At 40.6% G+C, this 14,048-nt stretch overlaps 1 protein-coding gene across 10 annotated transcripts in view; it reads right to left on the bottom strand.

The window, feature by feature from the left end:
• nav2a (neuron navigator 2a) overlaps nucleotides 1-14,048 on the bottom strand; it is a 124,117-nt gene that overhangs the window by 31,714 nt on the left and 78,355 nt on the right. For 8 of the 10 annotated variants that reach the window (XM_077620363.1, XM_077620388.1, XM_077620372.1 and 5 more), the window contains 6 exons: nucleotides 12,282-12,415; nucleotides 7,137-8,367; nucleotides 6,498-6,607; nucleotides 6,309-6,417; nucleotides 5,277-5,681; nucleotides 1,066-1,188 (listed from right to left, as the gene is read on the bottom strand). In XM_077620363.1, the coding sequence (XP_077476489.1) occupies nucleotides 1,066-1,188; nucleotides 5,277-5,681; nucleotides 6,309-6,417; nucleotides 6,498-6,607; nucleotides 7,137-8,367; nucleotides 12,282-12,415 (2,112 nt within the window). Of the gene's footprint in view, nucleotides 1-1,065; nucleotides 1,189-2,955; nucleotides 3,158-5,276; nucleotides 5,682-6,308; nucleotides 6,418-6,497; nucleotides 6,608-7,136; nucleotides 8,368-11,575; nucleotides 11,631-12,281; nucleotides 12,416-14,048 lie in introns of those variants that run through there. The other 2 variants (XM_077620398.1, XM_077620406.1) reach the window with 2 other exon arrangements.

Genomic DNA, 14,048 nt, shown 5'->3' with positions numbered 1-14,048 from the left:
AATTCCTTCCTTTTACTGCAAGTCGTTGTAGAAACAAGCTTCCAATTGAAAATAAAAATGTGATGATTTTTAAGATGAAGGCGGTATCGCAAGACTGAGAGAAGCAAGAGAGAGCAGGGGATGAAACATGAGCTGAGGGACTGTGTGATAGACCAGCTTTGGACTCGACGAGTTTACTGGGAAGGTTGGGGGGTATGTTTATGTGTGTATCTGTGTGTTTGTGTGTATAAGGAGTAACAGGCAACTGATAGGGCAGAGGTTAAAAGTCGCAAAGACAGGAAATTAGCCACACCTGATGATTTACAGGGGGAATGCAGCTTGCAACACCTGAAACTTTTACTCAGACAAAATGCCTCTGCCTGACAAGAGAAAATACTTTACGTTACGTTAGTTTAACATTTAATGCTATTATAATGCATATGGGTGGCAGAAGTGTGGAACTGAATCATATTGAATGTTTTTACTATTGTGGAATCAAGACCTGATGAAAAGACTTTGGATGTAAAAAGATTCAACACTATACAATACAAAGCTAAGTTGAATAAATATTGGAAAGTATTGCTCATGCATTGTTATTGTGGAATTTCAAACTGTTTTTGTGGGGAATTGTTAGTCTTCACATTTGGATAAACATTTTATTCCTGCCTACATCTGGAATGGGGGAAAGCATAAAGCAAAAGACAAACTGAAACCCACGCTGGACTGCTGGCTTGACGGTGTTTAAAAATAACAACCCCCCTTAGCACCACCTCCAACGTTTAACCGATTACCACGGGTGATGACTTTGTACTGTCTAGACATCAGTGGCTGCTAGGCAACTGGCAGAGAAATCCCAGCATTGTGCTAAATGCAATCACACAAACCAAATGGCATAATGAGCACACAGATGCTTTGTCACATGTAAAGTTTGGCACAAACAGAGTAGCAGTACAAAATCAACTAAATGAAACGTACAAAAAAGAGACTCCTTTACAAAGAAGTACATCTCACTTCGAGAAGCATGTTTTAAGCTTTACCAACAACCCCAAAATCATTTATTAGTCATTTGGAATGTATTAGACTTACCTATCAGCATCTCCCTGGCCAGACGACGCTTTTCGATGCAATGTCTCTCGAACAGCAGCCATGCTGTCAGGCAGCCGGTTCAAGCGGCGTGTGTACAAACCCAAACCGCCATCAGTCATGTAGCTGCAAAACACATTGCATATCCCATTTGATAATGTCTTCAAATTGAAGTAGCACTTCTATTCTTCATGTCTAACTACTTATGTTACATTTGGGACCTCTGTACGGGGAAGGGATTTCTCAAGTGACTAACAGAAAGCAACAGTAGTCTCGGAATGAGATATGTTGGAATATTTGGATATGTTGAGACCTTCCAGGAGCGGCCCGTGGAATAGTGGTTAGCACGTCGCCCCCATAGTTCTGAGATCGAGGGTTCGATCCCATGTGGGTCTTCACTGTGTGGAGTTTGCATGTTCTTCCCAGGCTTGCGTGGGATTTCTCTGGGTACTCCGGTTTCCTCCCATATCCTCAAAACATGCATGGTAGGCTGGTTGAACACTCTAGATTCCCCTTAGGTATGAGTGTGAGCGCAAAAGGTTGTCTTGTCTCCTTGCAATTGGCTGGCCACTAAATCAGGGTGCCCGTAGATAGCTGGGATAGACTCCAGCACCCCCTGTGACCCTTGTGAGGATAAGCGGTAAGGAAAATGAATGAGATTCCAATGAATCTTTAAAAAAAAAAACAATACAACCTGTACAGTAGATAAGAATACAATAAGTCGTACAGTGTAAATAATGGGGGCATTCATGAAAACAATTAGAATTTGGTCTTTTGGCTATAAAAGTTGAAGTGACCGTTAGCAGCACTTACACAAACATTCCCACTCCAACTAAAATAACACTGACCAATCCTCAAAATATTGACCCATTTCTCACAGGTGTAACTCAATCAAATGTTTGCTGATTTAAATGGAAGCTGGACCGTTGGGTGCCTGAATACGTTCTGTGTATGACTGTGATGATGATGTTTTTACAGTTAAGTGAGTAGAAAAATAACCCTGGTGAGATTTGGAACATACAGTATAACCCTCACTGGTTCCTCTCGGGTGTGAGAGGACTCAATATGTACAGTATACAGAACACAGTGTTTCTCTTATACTATGTCCAAAATTTCAAGTCAGTCTCTGACCTGCTAGACAAAAATTTGACAAGTAGCCATGTCTTATGGTTCTTGGTCTTATCTTAGTTCCCGACAACACAACGGTATTCAAAGGCTTACACTGTGTATGTATGTGGAGTATTATACATTAGAGAACATGAGAAAAAAATGTCGAATTAAATCTGTTATCAAACTACTTCAATTTATCATGAAATAAAGGTTGCTTTCCCAACTGGTCATAACGACAATTCTAAAGCTACATGTTGATTCAAAGAGATTGAGTTGAATCAAACAATCTTCTGTTTTCCACCTCCACTGTTGACTACTGATTTATTTATTACTTATTGGTTGATTATTTATTTATTATGGATTGTTATTATTTATTTGTCTGTTGTTGTTATTTATGGACTTTGTGGTGAAGCTTTAAATCCCATTATACTTGTATAATGACAATAAAAGCATTCAATTCAATTCACTTCAATTCAATTAAAATATTATCACCTAAAAGTAAAGAAAGAAAGAATAACAAATTGTACAACCTATTTTTTTCATGCATTAAAAAAATGTGACATTGTTGGAAGACCAACAAAATCCACAACACAAACACATATATTTGCACGCATGTGTAAGTGAGCTTCTTACAGGTCTCAGAAACCTGTTAACCGGTAACCAGCTGCAGGAACAACGTGCCTAAACAAGACAGTTTATGAACTGACTCAGCATTAACCGTCAAAAATGTATCTATAAAGTTCCCCACAGAGTTATCCAAGAGAGCATAATGGCACAACATACCTTTCAGCGTTACACATGCTAAATCCTAATAAAGATGAACACGTCCGGTTAAGTATAAACTCGAAACCCAAATTGTGTCTCTCATCAGTTCAGCTAGACTTCCATAACTTGCAAAAACTCAGCAAGTGAGGCCAAAGTGGGTTCGTGTGATATCATAAAGTAGTGTACTGACTGAGTCCGTTTAAGATGTGCAGCCTGAATGTGTGCGAGCTCAGCGTTGGTATGCAGCCACACATGCATTTGTGTCTGTCTGACTGTGAAGGTGGTGGAGTGGGGTGGAGGAAGAGAGAAGTGAGGAAGGAGGCGGATCATAGAGGTTGATCAGCCAACTTAGCCCTCAGCTAAAAAGGTTGTTGGGGGGACAGAGGGGCCGTTTGGGAAAGGAATCAAAGAGCAAAAAGAGGAGGAGGAAAGATAGCAGATGATTTTTTATATATACCAGTGTTGTTGTCTTGGTAATGTATGATGCAGAAATCTCCCACTCTCTCATATTCTGAACCGCCTTATCCTACCATGTATGTTTTTGGGAATGTGGGAGGAAACTGAAGTACCCGGAGAAAACCCACACAGGCCTGGAGAGAACATGTAAACTCCACACAGGTGGACCGACCTGGATTAGAACCCAGGACCCCTGAGTTGTGAGGCCAACGTGCTAACCACTCACGACACCGGGCCGCCTATGATGCAGACATCATAAAATATATTCTGATATATTTAACATAAAATAATCTAAGAAGTTGTGACCAGTTTTTAAAAAGCTTTGTTTGTTTTAATGCATTTTTCTTCTTTTCATTAGACTGAACTCAAGAACAGTTGTCCAGACGACAAAAACATTGTGTTTTCAAAGGCTATTGATGCTCTAAGCTTTTTAGTTTTTCCTAAACTATGCATATAAATGATTGTATTCTGTTGTGAGGCAAAAAAAAAGAAGCTTGACTTGAATTTTTGAAAACGGTTATAATCTAAGGAATAGCTTTCCTTTCTTTGTAAACATTTAAGACTATTGTGGATGAACCTGTTTGTGGATGCTACCATGCTGGTATAAGGACTAAATGCTAAATCTCCTCGAGGCTGTAAGAGGGTTGCAACATCCGTTATTCTGTGTCCATTAAAAATGCTTAAACCTCTGGTAAATCCCAACCAAACACATAATCTGTACTACATGTGGACTTCATGGTTTGGCTTTTTCTATTTTCAAAACAATAAATGCCATTCAGTTAATGTGCTTCAAATGACAAAAAGTGTAATTCCCAGTCATCTATTTTGCCATAGCTCGTGCTTAGGGGAATTAAATTCAGTCCCCTGAACATGTATCACGCACAGACATGTCAAGACTACTGTTATTGCTGATGAAATATGCTCTTTGGAAATCGCTATTCACCATGACACACAGTTGAGGGTACAGAAGGTACCTGTATGAGTCACAGGACAATTGTTTTTGCTCGTGATTGTTTGTTCACACTTGCAGATATGCAGATGCAAACATGTCAATTAAGTGCTTAGATATTTTACTAGGCAGTTAATTTCAATGCGGAAATGAAAACGCATAGCGAACATTTCAAATTTTAAAAAGCCCCTTTGAGCAATTTTTCAGTGAGAAACTACCAGTAGACCTTTTTTTCTTTATTCAGGGTTTACTTTACTTCCTAAGTTTCGGCATCAGCGCCTCTGCAGCCGTTGTGAAGATATGCATCACAGATGATGAATAAATAAATGATATAGTATGTATTGATATTCCCATTTTTAAATTGAACACAATTACCATTAGAAATATCAATGAAGCATTTCAATTATGTGAAAAGTTAAAAGCTATTGTGGTATTGTACTTAGATTGTAGAATATTGCAAATAAAGTCTGTGAAGACCCTCTCAGGAAATTCTTTTGGGTTAGTTCTTTCCGGTCAAAAGAAGGTCAAAATAGCGTACAATCTGCACAATCTAGAGAAACTGGAATAATATATTCATAAATATCTTATAACTAAACTTGAAGTTTAACGAAAATGTAATTCTCTGATAGATCAGGCATTGTTTGCCAATGTTGTATCTACCTCTGCAGTTACTTGAAGTTACAACGAGTTACTACCACTAATATTACTAAAGTAGACAATAGGCTTTTTTCCAATAATAACACAAGGAGATACCAAGGTTATCAGTTTGTATACCTTTGTATGGGACTCGATACTTCAGGGATCTAACAACGTATCTGGTGAAGGTAACAAATGTATCCCAAGCAGAAAGAGTATGCAAGGATTATTTCTGCCCCCCTCTGGCAACTTGTATAACTCACATTTCCCTTTTGAGTAAGAATGACGATCTACTCACCCACTTGTGACATCATCAGTACGGGAAGCATTCTTGCTTAGAACATCTCCATCGCTCATGTATCCAGTGACCTCCATGGCGAGCCCATCCAGGTCTGCATCTTCTCCAGGTCTGTCTCCAAGATCTCCGCTGCAGAGGCTGCCACTCCTGCCAGCCAGCTGCCGCCTGAGGTGGCCCGGGTACAAGTAACGTCCTCCTTGGCCACCTGCCACACGACCGGCGTATCCATTCCCCGTAGATGGGGCATCACCCGCTTGAAGACGAGGGCTGGACTGGCCCAGACGCCATGATGACAAAGAGGGCCTAGTCGAGGTCAGACTTAAGATACTTCTCCCACCCCCGCTGCTGTTGCTGCCACTGCTAATATCTGTAGTGACGTTCCCATCAAAAGTGGCTTCAAGTGTGCTGCGGAGAAAAATTGAATATTTTACAAAATTATTTCATTTGGCTTCATTTTAAAAAGTGAAATACTTAGGTCATGTACTTCACAGAGTATACATTAAAAAAAAACTTAATTCCTGTAAGTAATTTTATTGTTGCATCATCTAATTTTTTTTTAACTGTTTCTAGGTTAAGGATCATGCCATGCTAAATTGTTGACGTTCTTAAATAGTACAAAACATTGGAAACTAAACAATCCCTAAACCAGATATGGACAGCTGCGTCAATACAGAGGTGCGATGCCACATCAGAAGATGAAAGTCGGTGTCAGAAAACAAGATTACTGCTAAATCTTGAATCAAAGGCAACATGAAGGATATGTGCGGCCATCAAAGTCAAAGGTTTCCTCTGACGAAGTCAGAGATTAGACATGAAAAACTAATACCTGCTAACATAGAAAGACAGTCTATTGACCATAAAGCCAATCAGATACTCCCTCAAACAAGTCAGCTCGTTCAACATTCAGCCTACTTCGAGTATGTAAGATGCTATTATTGTTTGTTTACCTTTCTCAAGATTCATTTCAAACAAACAAAACAAATATGATTTCCAAACCTTGTATTTGTGGGTTTGCTTAAACACAGACGTTACCTTTGTGTGACTTGAGCTCCGCGCAGGCTAGACATTGTCTCCTCCAGGTTCTGCCGCAGATCTGCAATATTTCTAACTGTCCGCAACCGCCTGGTTTCTGGGTCTTCACCTGTGCAGAGTGAAAAAACTGCTTAATTCCATGTTATAAATGAGGAAGGAAAAAAGACTGCTGTGAAATGTATCGCCAACCTGAAAGGTCCTCGATGGAGGTCTGGTTGTTTTTGTTGAAGGCAACATCAGCACCTCTTCCTACTGAGCCAGACTCGTTGCTCACAAGTCCCTCGCCATCAGTTTGGGATCTACACGAACATATAATGTCAAAATACAAAACGCATAAAATACTGTGCAATTTAAAAAAAACTGATATTCACAAAAGGGTTATAAATCTGATTAACAATTAAATCTGCTGCATTTCCCGTCTTGTGACTGGGTCCATTGTGAGCAGCTTAGTCTCAAACGCCATTCAATTGTGTAGATGCATCAGACCTTTGACTTTCATGAGAAGCACTACTTGCTTATTCTTTTGAAATTCACACAAAATGTCTTAAATGAGTAAGACTGGTCTCAGCCAGCAATGGTGATTTTTTTTAATGCTAAGAGCAAAAAAATGTTTTCGTTTTTGTAGTGTATTAAATTCAACATAAATTGAAAATCGTATTTTGTTGTAGGTTTACAAACATGTGTTCGTATATTTTGCCAGATGTTTTCCTCTTCCTCTGACCTATGCTCACTTCTGCAATTACAGTCCAAATGATGCTGTGAGTGTGCAGGTGTGAAAGAGAATTGATATTTGAGTATGTGATGCAACAAAAAAGTGAATCAGCTCACCTGTACATGAAAGGTGCCACAGTGGCCATGTTGGGGTGGCTGTGGTGCTGTTGGGTCTGAGGTAGCTGTACACTGACTGTGTTACTGGCTGTGCTCTGTGTGTTGCTTCCTCCGGCCACAGAAGCAGAGCCAGTCTTACCCTCTGTAGCAGTAAGGCTGCAGGTTGTGCTTTTGCTGTCCTTTTCCAAATGACTTCGGTGCGAGAGCAGACCAGCGCCTAGCCTCATGCTACGTGGTCTCTCCCCGGCCTCCTTCGTCCCCATTGAAGAGGTTGTTTTCCCACCAATTCCTGGAATTTTGCCTCCTGGCTTTGGTATTCCGCTGTGTGCAGAGGTGGCATTTTCCTTTTTGGCAACTTTACCCCCTTTGGGAATGAAGCTGGCAATTTTTGAGGTCTTTTTGTTGGAGCTGTCTATGTCTCCACCTACGGGTGCCATCTCCTCCTTGGGCTCCTCTCCTCTGAGTTCTGTCCTTTCTTGCAAGGTGAGACGTTTGCCCACTTCCTTTCCTTTTTCCTTTTCCTTTCCCCGCTCCTTGTCTTTCTCATGGCCTTTGGCGGAGCTCTTTTTGGCAGTCAGAGCTTTGCTAAAAGTGCGCTGGGCAATGCCTCTCAAGGCCATTTTAGGGCTGCTGGCAGTATTGGCAACATTAGCACCTGCAGAGAGAGGAGCTCCATTTCTGGTTCCATTCATTCCCGGCCGGAGATTTCCATCAACTTCCTCAAGGGGGTCAGTATTTGAGCCAATCTCAGCTTTCTCCACCTGCCCTGCTATATTCTGCATGCTGGGTACAGCATTGTCACCTTGGGCACTTAGTCCATTGGACGAGGAGGAGGATTTAGAGCTTCCTTTACTATTAAAGAGCTTAAGCTTCTCTAGCATTGACTTTTGCGTGACAACTTTAGGAGGCGCTTCAGATCCTAAAGTAACCTTACAGGAGAGCTCCTTCTCCTGCTTTGTGGATTGCATGGCAGATGAGGGGATGCTCGTGGAGGAAGGAGTTGGGGAGACGTGTTTGGAGCTCATGGATTTGCTCCTCCACGGCTTGCTGCTGCTGCTGCTGCTGTTATTAGGGTGGGGAATGGCGGTGGAGGGCGAGGATGAGGAAGAGGTGGGCAGATGCAGGGCAGAGGTGGCAGGGATGCTGGTGGAGGAGCTGACTGTCACTGAAGACAAAGCCACATTTTCACTTGTTATTTGGGAAGTCTGTGAGGCCATGCCATCCAAGGAATCTGAAAAAACAAAGATGTGACTCGTTATTATGTAAAATATATGGCTGTGAATGATCTATGTTGGAAATAAAAGTGTGAATAAGATTTTCAGGAGACCAAATGCTGAGGGAACGTTTTTTAACCCCACTCGTACTGTCCTTATATGGCCTGAAGTTGTTAGGAGCTTGTGTTTGCAAAATGGCCCGTTACTTTACTTTGAGCAAGCCACCAAAACTGTTAAATCCTCCTTTTGCACTAACAATGACAAGACCCCATCACAAACTGTTTAATAAAAACATTGAAGAGCTGTGTCAAGCACTTTAAAGTCTGGCCAAACATGCTGAGCTCGAGAGCAGTGTTGCTGTCCTCACAAGACTTGCACTTATATGGACTGTTTTGGTTAAGCATCTCTCAGTGTTCAGTTCTATTGTAAAATCCAAAGATCAGTGACGTCAGTCAGCAAGAAAGAAAACCGTTGAAATGACTGCTGTTTATAGTGAGTGACTCCTGCTGCAAATTTACCTTCCAAGAAAGAAAGTTTGGACAAATCTGCATCTCAACTCAGCTGCGGCTTAACTTACCAAAGACAGACAAAGCCAGATGAAGAGGACAAATTCCCTTCCTTGGCTGAAATAGTAAATAAGGTGTCCGGAGGGCTGCACACTGTGTGAGTGTGTGCAGCTGAACTACCAACAGCAGCAATATTTGAATATTCAAACACCAACGGCAAGCCAGAGGAAGGATCTACTGGCTCTAGTGGAGGGTACAGTAGGCCTTAAGTCTTATTTACATAAATACATGAACAGTCAAATAAAGTTGGGATTCGCATGGCACAGCACACAGCCTACTTGTTCACCTGTTTTCATCTCTCTCCTCTTCTTTTTATTTTTAAAATGCTTTTATTCCTCCTAATTGGAAATTGTTTAGCACTTAGTGAGAACAGTCCTGAACAATGCCAGCATTAGGAAGTGTTTAGAGCCCAATTAGCCATGCTAGCAGCTAGCGAGAGTGAAACTGGGTCAGTTTGCCGATCGGTGCCATCCCACTGGAAGGGGCTGAATGAGAGGAGTACAAACTGATTATAGAGCAGGCAGAGGGGAATAAAAAGCGCTGCAAAGGCAGGTTCGGGATGAGTGAAACCTTGATCTGGGTCAGGGATCTTTCTGGGCTGTCCATGAAAGGGCTCATCTCAGAGTGAAAGTCATGGATGAACTGTGGACATTGGGACAAATGGCTGTTGTCATGACCCGAAGCCAATGTTTAGGACTGCTCCATTTAAGCTGCCATGTATAGACAAAACTACCCAATCATTAGTATGCTTGTTCTGATATGACCGGATCTGCTTTTTGAACAGTATTATATTAAAGTTGCCAATTTAAATATATTTTCGGCAAACTTCTATTACACGTGTTACAAGTGTCAGGGAAATAACTTCCACTCTGAAAACAAACAATAATGGCTATAATATGGCCAAGAATGGGTCAGTGACCTTGTGAACTTTAGGTACCTTCCTGCCTGAAGACATCCTGAAAGAATTACACCTCAACAGCTTAATCGTAGCAGTCATTAGAAATTAAACCAAAGTGCTGAAAATTACATGGGAGGGTTGCTCGAGGGAATCCATTTGCACTTCCTGCCAGGCGTAAAGCACGTCTCCCAGTTCGGCAAGCCTATCCTCCCACGGCCTCCGGATAACATCACGGCATTTCAAGGGAACAACCAAACTTAACTTTTCAAAGCACTTTTTTTAAACCTTGTCTCATACACTCACTGTTCTTATGTGTTAAAATCAGGATCTTTCATCCAAGTGTCAACATGAATGTAGGTTGTGTGAAGGCAATTCAAACACTTAAAAGTGTAAAATCTCCTAAGTTAGTGGCCAGACCAACTACAGGCCTTGGAAACTGTGTGACCACTCCTGTAAACAAGCAATAAATTAGTTAGCGTTAACATCGGTTGACACTTTTTAGACATCACAGGCGGCCCCTTTGCTCACACGGTCGTCTTGGTCATGAGACATAAAACCACAGCTTTTCAGTTAGGCAACACAATGATGGTCACACATGGACTTACTAGTCACACACACATGGAAAACAAGATGAGAAGATTTTTTACGTGTTGCAGCGGGTGAGTGACGAATGTGTGTTTTCTCCTCAGTTAGCTCACTGGCACCTTGAAATGGCCAAAAGTATTGAGCCACTATGCTGGAAGAGGAGTTTAATGTGCATTCGGTGTCTACTTGATCAGGAAAAAAAATCCTGAGATAGATATTGGTGTATGACTGTGGAACATTCTTCCACACCAACTTCATCAAAGCATGACTTTTTGATCCCTGCTTGGGTCACAAATTCAGTCATGCAAGAACTCAAAATCCTCTAAAATAAAGTTGAGATCATTGCATATTGGTAAGAAAAAGAATAAGAAAGGCCAGAATTAGCCATCACCTCTCCTGTTGATGAATTCCTTTTGCAAACACGACTACATTTCAACTATATCACAACTTGATATTGCAGGTGTTTGCTTTATCCTCATGATTTCAGATGTTTGTTTGCCCTCCCCCCGTCTCACTGCTCAATCATTGTGCCCCCAAAAGTGAGAGGGACAGGCAGCCTTTGTGTGGAGACGGAAAAACTTTGAAGAGTTTCTCCACATGAATTAACTCAAACAGTGACATTACAGCCCATTAAGAAGGCTATTCATTGTCCAAGGGAAACAGCTTGATAAATTAACACACACACACACACACACACACACACACACACACACACACACACACGAATGCATGTGTACACATCAGCGTGCACTTACTCAAACACAACACAGACTGGTCTTTGTCACCCAGTTTCTGTCATTCTGTTTTCGTGCAGTTCGAAGGAGGAGATGCAAGCCACTTTCACTTGTGTACTGCCAGAAGGTAAGTGACTCTATTCTGGTGTCATAGCCAATGTCACGCAGGCTGTACTAACTGGGCAACCATTATAAGCTGCAGGTGTCCACCTTACCAACTTAACCTAACACTTCTCCGTGCATTTTTAACCATTTAGGGAAGAAATGCCAAAAAATATCATGTTTAGTAAACAGCTACTTCCAACTGTAAAAACCCAGACACACTCCACATGTAGGCATTTCAACAAACCTGTAAAACTGACTCAACCTGCTTAAGAAAGTCCCACTAATCTCTGAAATAAGTAAGACAAATCAATTTTCCTGCAAGTGTAAGTGAACCAACCTCATAAGTGCGCTACGATGTCCAAGAAGAGCTGAGAGAGGATGGGCAGCAGAGTGCCAAGCTACAGCCGACATCCTCAGGCTAAGAGGGGTGGCGTGCTACTCAAAGGGGGAGGGACTTGGCATCATGTCAAAGTGGGGGGAGAAGGGAGGGCAGACAACCACTGATGAGCAGCCTCCGTTCTGCCAGTCAAACCTGCTGCTGCTTCATATAACTTTTTCCACAACCTAAGAATTACTTAGTTTCATAGGCGTTCTATCCTACATTAAATTTTACCCTCAATTATGGCCCTCTATACATTGTTGAGCCTGTATACAGTCAGGACCCCTTGTCTTATGCAAGGTCATGAGTTTATACTCTTAACAGTAACACTATATAAAGCCTTGGCCTAGTGGGTAGTCATCGAATATATTTAAACAAGGGTCAAACTGAATACACTGCACTGCAATGGCCTTCACTGTGTATTAATATAATTTAATAAAAGTTTAGACTCGCACAATGAAAGTAAAAAAAATAAATGTGTCAAATAATGTAAATTTAATGCTTAGGATTTGCATTTCCCATTCCAGTCATTTCTGCTTTGGTATTGTATTGTGGCTTCCCTCTTGTTTTAAACGGATATATCAGCGTAATGGCAGAGTCTAAGCCAGTCGAAGAAAACAGCAGACATGTCAATGATTAAGGATGTCCAGTAAATGGCACTTGCCTTTGTTCAGCTGTGTGCTGGCTTTGGTCTTTTCACTGAAGGCCTGGCTGCGTCTGTTCCCAGAGCCACTGACCAAGCCTCGTGGAGTGATCTCACCGCCTGCAGTGGACACTCTCGCTGAGGGGCCGGGAAGTCTGACCAAAACAGAAAGGAAAAAAAAAGAAGTGAATGAAACCTACAAAATCACAAATCCCACTATTTGTTGAGAAGGTAATACAGGCAAAGCATAAAACAAAAAAGTATATATAAACAAGCACTCGTTCATCCATTCTTTCGTTTTGTGTTCCTATTATCCTCAGTGCAAATACTTTACAAAGAATAAATGGAATTAAAACGTTTACCAAATAACTGCACAATGCAAATACAGTACATATGGTTAGGATTGCAATGTATTTCAATAGCGAATATGGGTCATTTTCACATAATTCAGCAAATAACGGTAAAGATATGGCCCTGGACTTTCCCTTTATGTGTTACAAAGTTATAAAAATTAATTACTACTGCTTTGTTTGCCACATATTATACTACATTTGGCACCAATTTTAAGAGAAATCTATTTGAGACACAAATACATTGAGAGCCAGTTTATGTTGAATTTGTCCACTCCGTTAGATGTCCAGAATCTAGTGTCACAGTTTATAGGAATGAAAAGTCGGGTTATGATTTATTTGTTTGTCTCTATTTAGAATGTGTTGTTTAGATTTGTTTCAATAGTATTTTCACTCAAGTTGTCTTTGAGAAAAATGCAAAAGAATTGCAACTGCAAACAGTTTTACTGATGTACCTTTCATATCAGTTAGTGTGTCTTTACCGTTATCACATGAGAAATACACCAAAAAATTCACAGTAAATACACCAGGTGGCTGGTGTGGGAGAAGTACCAGGATGTTGTCAGCCATATTGTCAACGCCAGCTAAGCAGAAGCCATGAGAATGAAACTAAAACCAAGGTAAGGACCATACCTGTGAAATGTCGTAACAATTCCATGTCTTTACCGATGTCCTAAAAACTTGGTGAACATAATTACTTTGCTTTTTAATGAACTGGGCATGGTGTATGCATGCAGAACACTATCATTTACTGAGTGCCAAGAAATACCATCTACCAATGTCAAAGGCTGAGGTGGAATGTTGTGTCTTTACCGTTAATAAATTTTGTCTTTACCGTTATTAAAAGGTGTATACAATAGATATGTAGAGATGAAATACATATTTTTAAATATACAACAGATATGTAGAGATGACGCTAACATGTTATGCTATGTTTATGTGTATACTAATTCCTGCTTTGATTTGTAAAATTTCCAGAACATGAATCCATTTAAGAAAAAAGGCGGTAAGCCACCTGCGAAAAAATCTAATGCTGCAGCGATGCGCAAATGCAGGGAGAAGATTAAAAATGACCCTGGAGCCTATCACAAATATTTAGAGAAAGAAAGGGAACGATATCAGAAAAGAAAGGCACAAGGAAAGATTCCAAATATTCACCCATATTTTTTAAATTTTAATTAATTATGTTTTCATTAAAGTTCCAGCTAAGATATTTCCAGGCAGTGCTAGTGTTGCTAATTAGAGATAATCAGAATGCTTGAATTGCATTTTGTAAATTATTCATTTTCTGAAAGTGTCTTTACCGTTATTTGCTGAATTATGTGAAAATGACCCATATATGATATCTTAAAACTTTTACTAAAATGTAAGAAATTATGGGGAAAAAGTAAGCATGTGGCTATTTGTTAAGAATCCAACATTGAGTCCTGAGTTTTTA

This window comes from Stigmatopora argus, chromosome 2 (assembly GCF_051989625.1).
Source record: "Stigmatopora argus isolate UIUO_Sarg chromosome 2, RoL_Sarg_1.0, whole genome shotgun sequence".
Taxonomy (NCBI): Eukaryota; Metazoa; Chordata; class Actinopteri; order Syngnathiformes; family Syngnathidae; genus Stigmatopora; species Stigmatopora argus.
The sequence above is the reverse complement of the archived record's forward strand: the minus strand, read 5'-3'. Positions and strand labels throughout refer to the sequence as shown.